Source organism: Oncorhynchus mykiss, chromosome 21, assembly GCF_013265735.2.
Source record: "Oncorhynchus mykiss isolate Arlee chromosome 21, USDA_OmykA_1.1, whole genome shotgun sequence".
NCBI classification, from domain to species: Eukaryota; Metazoa; Chordata; class Actinopteri; order Salmoniformes; family Salmonidae; genus Oncorhynchus; species Oncorhynchus mykiss.
The window spans coordinates 15,258,240-15,265,739 of record NC_048585.1 but is presented as its reverse complement, the minus strand read 5'-3'; the positions used below and the strand labels follow the sequence as shown (position 1 = coordinate 15,265,739).

Sequence of the window (7,500 nt, the reverse complement as noted above, 5' to 3'; positions counted from 1 at the left end):
GAGGGCGCATGACTCAACCTTTGCCTCCAAAGTCTGTTGGAGAGTTGAGACAAGATCGAAATCGGGAAGAAAAAGAATACAACAACAACAAAAATGTGGAAAAACCTGAAGACCGCAACTCCCCATCTCATTTAACAGAGCTTAAACATCTGTAAGGAAGAATGGGAGAAAATCCCCAAATACAGATGTACAGTACAAAGCTGATGCAGACGACTCAAAACTATAATCACTGCCAAAGTGACTGTATACACACACAGTCCCACTATCATGCAATGCAGGAGCTGCAATGAAGAGCAGTGAATGTGAGACTTGTTTAGCATCAGTGTAATTAAAGTGAAAGTGTGTGTGTGTGTCAGCAGTGTTGTGGAGGCTGACCCTGGATTCCACGCAGGTGATCACCTGTTCATAAGGGAGAGCTAATGAGCAGTTGGAAGCACAGGGGACTGCAGTGTTTACAGGAAATGCTCTCCTCATTTCCTCTTGGTGTGTTTATAATGTGTGTGGACATTGAATATAGATGTCTACCTTGTTTCTACACGGGTAAACATACAGAACATAATCTATATGTATCTCTGTGTGGGCACTGTGTGTGTGTGTGTACTGTGTGTGTGCACCGTGTAGTCGTTGTTTCTACACGGGTAAACATACAGAACATAATCTATATGTATCTCTGTGTGGGCACTGTGTGTGTGTGTGTACTGTGTGTGTGTGCACCGTGTAGTCGTTGTTTCTACACGGGTAAACATACAGAACATAATCTATATGTATCTCTGTGTGGGCACTGTGTGTGTGTGTGTACTGTGTGTGTATAGGCAAGGAGGAACAGTAGTGTGATATTGCTGAGGCTTGTCAAATGACCCAGGGACTGATGAGGCGCTTGTTTCTGCAACCACTAGCACTTCCTCCTAATTACTCCACCTCTGCCCATAAACCCTGTGTGTGTGTGTGTGTGTGTGTGTGTGCACGCACGCACCACCTCTATCCATAAACTCCTTGTGTGTGTGTGGGGGGGGCAGAGTGTTAGAACTATGTCTCCTAGCCATGTCAGCAGGTGGGAAGCTCTATCTGGAGAAGAGAGGGAAAAATCACCAAAGCATGCAAATCACACTCTGAGGGGAGAATCAATTAGGAGTGGAGCAGCCTGGCTGTGAGGGATGTGATGGGCTGTGAGGGATGTGAAGGGGCTGGGCACATGCAGAGACACAGAGATGGTGTATGACCATAGATAACCCCCCGGGGTCCTGCATTAGCCCTCTGAGAACACACAGTCCTCCACATCAGCAGGCCTCTCTCTCAGACTTTATACCCTCTTTCTCCTTCCCTCACTGTCTAGCTTCATGTCTTCTGTCTAATAATGTAAAGTTGAAGTCAGAAGTTTACATACACTTAGGTTGGAGTCATTAAAACTCGTTTTTCAACCACTCCAAAAAATTATTGTTAACAAACTATAGTTTTGGCAAGTCGGTTAGGACATCTACTTTGTGCATGACACAAGTAATTTTCCCAGTTAAAGCTTGGCCAAGACCTCAGAATAAAATGGTAGACCTCCACAAGTCTGGTTCATCCTTGGGGGCAATTTCCAAACACCTGAAGGTACCACGTTCATCTGTACAAACAATAGTACGCAAGTATAAACACCTTGGGACCACACAGCCATCATACCACTCAGGAAGGAGATGCGTTCTGTCTCCTAGAGATGAATGTACTTTGGTGCGAAAAGTGCAAATCAATCCCAGAACAACAGCAAAGGACCTTGTGAAGATGCTGGAGGAAACAGGTACAAAAGTATCTATGTCCACAGTAAAACAAGTTCTATATCGACATAACCTGAAAGGCCGCTCAGCAAGGAAGAAGCCCCTGCTCCAAAACCGCCATAAAAAGCCAGACTGCGGTTTGCAACTGCACATGGGGACAAATATCGTACTTTTTGGAGAAATGGTCTGATGAAACAAAAATAGAACTGTTTGGCCATAATGACCATCATTATATTTGGAGGGAAAAGGGGGAGGCATGCAAGCCGAAGAACACCATCCCAACCGTGAAGCACGGGGGTGGCAGCATCATGTTGTGGGGGTACTTTGCTGCAGGAGAGACTGGTGCACTTCACAAAATAGATGGTATCATGAGGATGGAAAAAGATATGGATATATTGAAGCAACATCTCAAGACATCAGTCAGGAAGTTAAAGCTTGGTCAAAAATGGGTCTTCAAAATGGACAATGACCCCAAGCATGCTTCCAAAGTTGTGGCAAAATGGCTTAAGGACAACAAAGTCAAGGTATTGGAGTAGCCATCACAAAGCCCTGACCTCAATCCTATAGAAGATTTGTGGGCAGAACTGAAAAAGCGTGTGCGAGCAAGTAGGCCTACAAACCTGACTCAGTTACACCAGCTCTGTCAGCAGGAATGGGCCAAAATTCACCCAACTTATTGTGGGAAGCTTGTGGCAGGCTACCCGAAACGTTTGACCCAAGTTAAACAGTTTAAAGGCAATGCTACCAAATACTAATTGAGTGTATGTAAACTTCTGACCCACTGGGAAAGTGATGAAAGAAATAAAAGCTGAAATAAATCATTCTCTCTACTATTATTCTGACATTTCTCATTCTTAAAATAAAGTGGTGATCCTAACTGACCTAGATAGGGAATTTTACTAGAATTTACTAGGATTAAATGTCAGGAATTGTGAAAAACTGAGTTTAAATGTATATGTCTAAGGTGTATGTAAACCTCCGACTATCTGTCTCTCTTTTTCTCCTCTCTCATTCTTCTACTTTCCTAATTGCCTTTTTATTGGTGCAGTGCTCTGTATGATAAATATATCTGAAACTCAGTGTATGGAGATTCTTTATATAGATGCAGGAATGTGTTGTTGTGTTTCCCACCTCATATTTCTCTTCTCTTCTCCAGGTATAGAATGACCTCGATCCCAAGAGAGGCCTGATCACGGATTGGCTGAGAGTACTGGACCGAGCCCCTTCTAGCCATTCCTGATACCGCGGACCATGGAGTCCCACCACACCAGGACACGGACTTCCTGTCTTACCCTATGCTGCTTCCTGTTTGCCCTGGACATCCCTCTCTTGTTGGCATCCAGGCCCCTCCCCCATGCCCCCGACGGCGTCACTATCATCACTGCCTCCATTGACGCAGCTGAGGAGGAGGACTATAGCACGTTCAGCACCGAGAACCCTGAGTGGAAGTTCAACCACGTGGCCGTGGACGAACGCAACGGCAACGTGTACCTGGGAGCGGTCAACCGCATCTACAAACTCTCCCCCGACCTAAACGTACAGGTGTATCACGAGACTGGCCCCGACGAGGACAACCGCAAGTGCTACCCGCCACGCATTGTGCAGCCCTGCAGCGAGCCGCTGTCCCTCACCAACAACGTCAACAAGATGCTGCTGATGGACTACCGGGAGAACCGGCTATTAGCCTGTGGTAGTCTCTATCAGGGCATCTGTAAACTCCTCCGTCTGGACGACCTGTTCAAGCTGGGAGAGCCCTTCCACAAGAAGGAGCACTACCTGTCCGGGGTCAACGAGAGCGGTTCCGTGTTCGGCGTCATCGTGTCGTACGGGGACTCATCGCCCGACAAGCTGTTTGTGGCCACGGCAGTGGACGGCAAACCCGAGTATTTCCCCACCATCTCCAGCCGCAAGCTGGCGCGCAACTCGGAGGAGGACGGCATGTTCGCCTACGTCTTCCACGACGAGTTTGTGGCATCCATGATCAAGATCCCGTCAGACACGTTCACCATTGTGCCTGACTTTGACATCTACTACGTCTACGGATTTGGCTCGGGTAACTTTGTCTACTTCCTCACGCTGCAGCCGGAGATGGGGAACGGGCCGGCCACCGGCTCCTCCTCCACGGGACGAGAACAGGTGTACACTTCTAAAATAGTCCGGCTGTGTAAAGACGACACAGCCTTTAACTCGTATGTGGAGGTACCACTGGGCTGTGTGAAGGGTGGTGTGGAGTACCGGCTCCTACAGGCGGCCTACCTCTCCAAGGCGGGTGCCATATTGGGGCGCTCGCTTGGTGTGGGGCCAGACGATGACGTCCTATTCACTATCTTTTCTAAGGGCCAGAAGCGGCGGCCACGCGAGGCTTCGCAGGAGTCAGCGCTGTGCGTGTTCGCCCTGCGCGAGATCAACGAGCGCATCAAGGAACGACTGCAGTCGTGCTACAAGGGCGAGGGCACCCTGGACCTGGCCTGGCTCAAGGTCAAGGACATACGCTGCAGCAGCGCTGTGAGTACCAAACACACACACACACACACACACACACACACACACACACACACACACACACACACACACATACAGCAGTACTAACCAACTATTTTCACACCTGATCCATCCAATCAAGGTCTTGATGATTGACCTTGTCATTCAACATACATTTTGTTCACCCCAAGCCAGTGTGGATAGTATGTTGAAAACAGTGTGATTTTCCTTGCGTTACCAATGCTGGAATACAAGAGTAGAGATTCACAAGTGAGCTGTGTTCAACTAGAACACTGTGTTAAATCTGTTCTACATTCTGACAATGAAACACGCAGTAACAAGAGGTGCATATTTCCAGAGTATTTATTTTGTTCTACTAAATGAAAGGTGAAGGCTCATCACCCCACACTACACAACAGAACCATAATGAGAGTTTTGTCTCACTCTAAAGGTGTATTCGAGGCGCCATGTTTCTGGGTGGGCTGCTCCACCATTGGATTCATTTGAAGTGCTAACCAGCCTTCGGGATCTGTTTCTCTATCCGTCTTAGAGGGTTGGGCAATTCACACTCACAAGTAATGAACATAATTTACCTCACTCCGTTGCGGCATTAGCAGCTCAGTAACACATTTCATTTAATCTCTTCAGGTTAAATGTTACATCAACGGTGTCTCTCAAAGCAGAGCTTCGATGTCACGCAACAGTATTTGGTTTATACTACCGCTCCTCCTCAGATAAAATGCAGACAAGCTGAAGAAACGAGAAATTGACATTTCACTGCATAGCAGTCAGGCAGGTTTCTCCACAGCTGCTGTGCTGAACATTAGCTAGTAAACAAACCCCTCAGTGGGTCTTAATGCAGGGGAGCTGGTCTCTTAGTCTAAAGAGCTTCCCTGCCATCTCTACTGTTCTCTATAGTTTCCTGCAGTTACACTATAGGATTGACGAAGGCTCTGCGTAAAGTCACACTATCTGCAGTTACATTGTGATTAATGCACTGGATGGATGTTTCTGGAAACTGTCTAAAGTGATGGATGACGTTGCGTTGAGGTCTCTTCAAATTCCTCAGACTTTTCTGAGCTTGTTAGTGCTTGTGAGCCTCTCTTGGTAGTGCTTGTGAGCCTCTCTTGTTAGTGCTTGTGAGCCACTCTTGTTAGTGCTTGTGAGCCTCTCTTGGTAGTGCTTGTGAGCCTCTCTTGTTAGTGCTTGTGAGCCACTCTTGTTAGTGCTTGTGAGCCTCTCTTGTTAATGCTTGTGAGCCTCTCTTGTTAGTGCTTGTGAGCCTCTCTTGTTAGTGCTTGTGAGCCTCTCTTGTTAGTGCTTGTGAGCCTCTCTTGGTAGTGCTTGTGAGTCTCTCTTGTTAGTGCTTGTGAGCCTCTCTTGTTAATGCTTGTGAGCCTCTCTTGGTAGTGCTTGTGAGCCTCTCTTGTTAGTGCTTGTGAGCCTCTCTTGTTAGTGCTTGTGAGCCACTCTTGGTAGTGCTTGTGAGCCTCTCTTGGTAGTGCTTGTGAGCCTCTCTTGGTAGTGCTTGTGAGCCTCTCTTGGTAGTGCTTGTGAGCCTCTCTTGGTAGTGCTTGTGAGCCTCTCTTGGTAGTGCTTGTGAGCCTCTCTTGGTAGTGCTTGTGAGCCACTCTTGGTAGTGCTTGTGAGCCACTCTTGGTAGTGCTTGTGAGCCTCTCTCGGTAGTGCTTGTGAGCCACTCTTGTTAGTGCTTGTGAGCCTCTCTTGTTAATGCTTGTGAGTCTCTCTTGTTAGTGCTTGTGAGCCTCTCTTGTTAGTGCTTGTGAGCCTCTCTTGTTAGTGCTAGTGAGCCTCTCTTGTTAGTGCTTGTGAGCCTCTCTTGTTAGTGCTTGTGAGCCTCTCTTGTTAATGCTTGTGAGTCTCTCTTGTTAGTGCTTGTGAGCCTCTCTTGTTAATGCTTGTGAGCCTCTCTTGGTAGTGCTTGTGAGCCACTCTTGGTAGTGCTTGTGAGCCTCTCTTGGTAGTGCTTGTGAGCCTCTCTTGGTAGTGCTTGTGAGCCTCTCTTGGTAGTGCTTGTGAGCCTCTCTTGGTAGTGCTTGTGAGCCTCTCTTGTTAGTGCTTGTGAGCCTCTCTTGTTAGTGCTTGTGAGCCTCTCTTGTTAGTGCTTGTGAGCCTCTCTTGTTAGTGCTTGTGAGCCTCTCTTGTTAGTGCTTGTGAGCCTCTCTTTCCGTTTTTTTGAGGAGTGTCAAAAGTTGTAAGGTCACACAGATGAATTCATTCATTCATTGATCTGTGCTAGTGTATACAAGTCTGTACTGGTCTGACTGTACTGTGATTAAATACAGGAAGTTGTCCCTATCGGTGCAACGACATTACTAATCTTAGTCTCGAGGAAGGGCGTGAGTCTCCGATTCCCAAATTCGACCCCTCTCTTCCTTTTTACAGTATGATTCAGAGACACTATCTCAACTGAAAAACAGAGACCTGTATCAGAGGCATGCTGTGTTCTGCTGCTGGTGTTTCCGGTGAGGGATAAATCATAAAGCACGCCATTGTCGGGGGGGGGGGGGGGGGGGGGGACGACACGGGTTAGCGGTGAGGAATGGTGCCATTTCAGCACGCGCCACAGTTTGGCGGCTGCGGTATAAATTAGAGGCGGTCGCCGTCACAAAGCCCCAGCCTGGAGATGGATGGTCCTTACTCTCCCCTGGCCGCTCCGTCACTATGGATACTAGGCCCTGTTCCCTTAAAGGCAGGGAGAAGCACTTTGATGATACGGCAAACAAAAACATCCCTAAACACATGATCTCTGAAGGTTTTGAAATTATTGATGTTCAAGGACTGGGGTTGCATAAATGATTGCATGGATTTACAGGGATCTGACTTCAAACACATGTTCATATATAGAGGCAGGCCCACGCACGCACGCACACACTCACACACACACACACACACACACACACACACACACACACACACACACACATACACACATACACACATACACACACACACACACACACACACACAAACACACACACACACAACCCCCCCCCCCCCCCCCCCCCCACACACACACACACACACACACACACAAACCCACACATACACACACACACACGCGCGAGCGCACTCACGCACTCACACACACACACACAAAACCACACGCATACACACACGCACACACACACACACACACACACACACACACACACACACGCGCGCGCACACTCACGTACACACAAACACACACATACATACACAAACCCACACACACACACACACACGCACGCACGCACACACA

At 47.9% G+C, this 7,500-nt stretch overlaps 1 protein-coding gene across 2 annotated transcripts in view; it reads left to right on the top strand.

The window, feature by feature from the left end:
- LOC110510810 (plexin-A4-like) overlaps positions 1–7,500 on the top strand; it is a 482,439-nt gene that overhangs the window by 45,224 nt on the left and 429,715 nt on the right. For both annotated transcript variants that reach the window (XM_036957067.1, XM_036957066.1), the window contains exon 2: positions 2,911–4,259. In XM_036957067.1, the coding sequence (XP_036812962.1) occupies positions 3,006–4,259 (1,254 nt within the window). In that variant the 5' untranslated portion in view covers positions 2,911–3,005. The remainder of the gene's footprint in view (positions 1–2,910; positions 4,260–7,500) is intronic.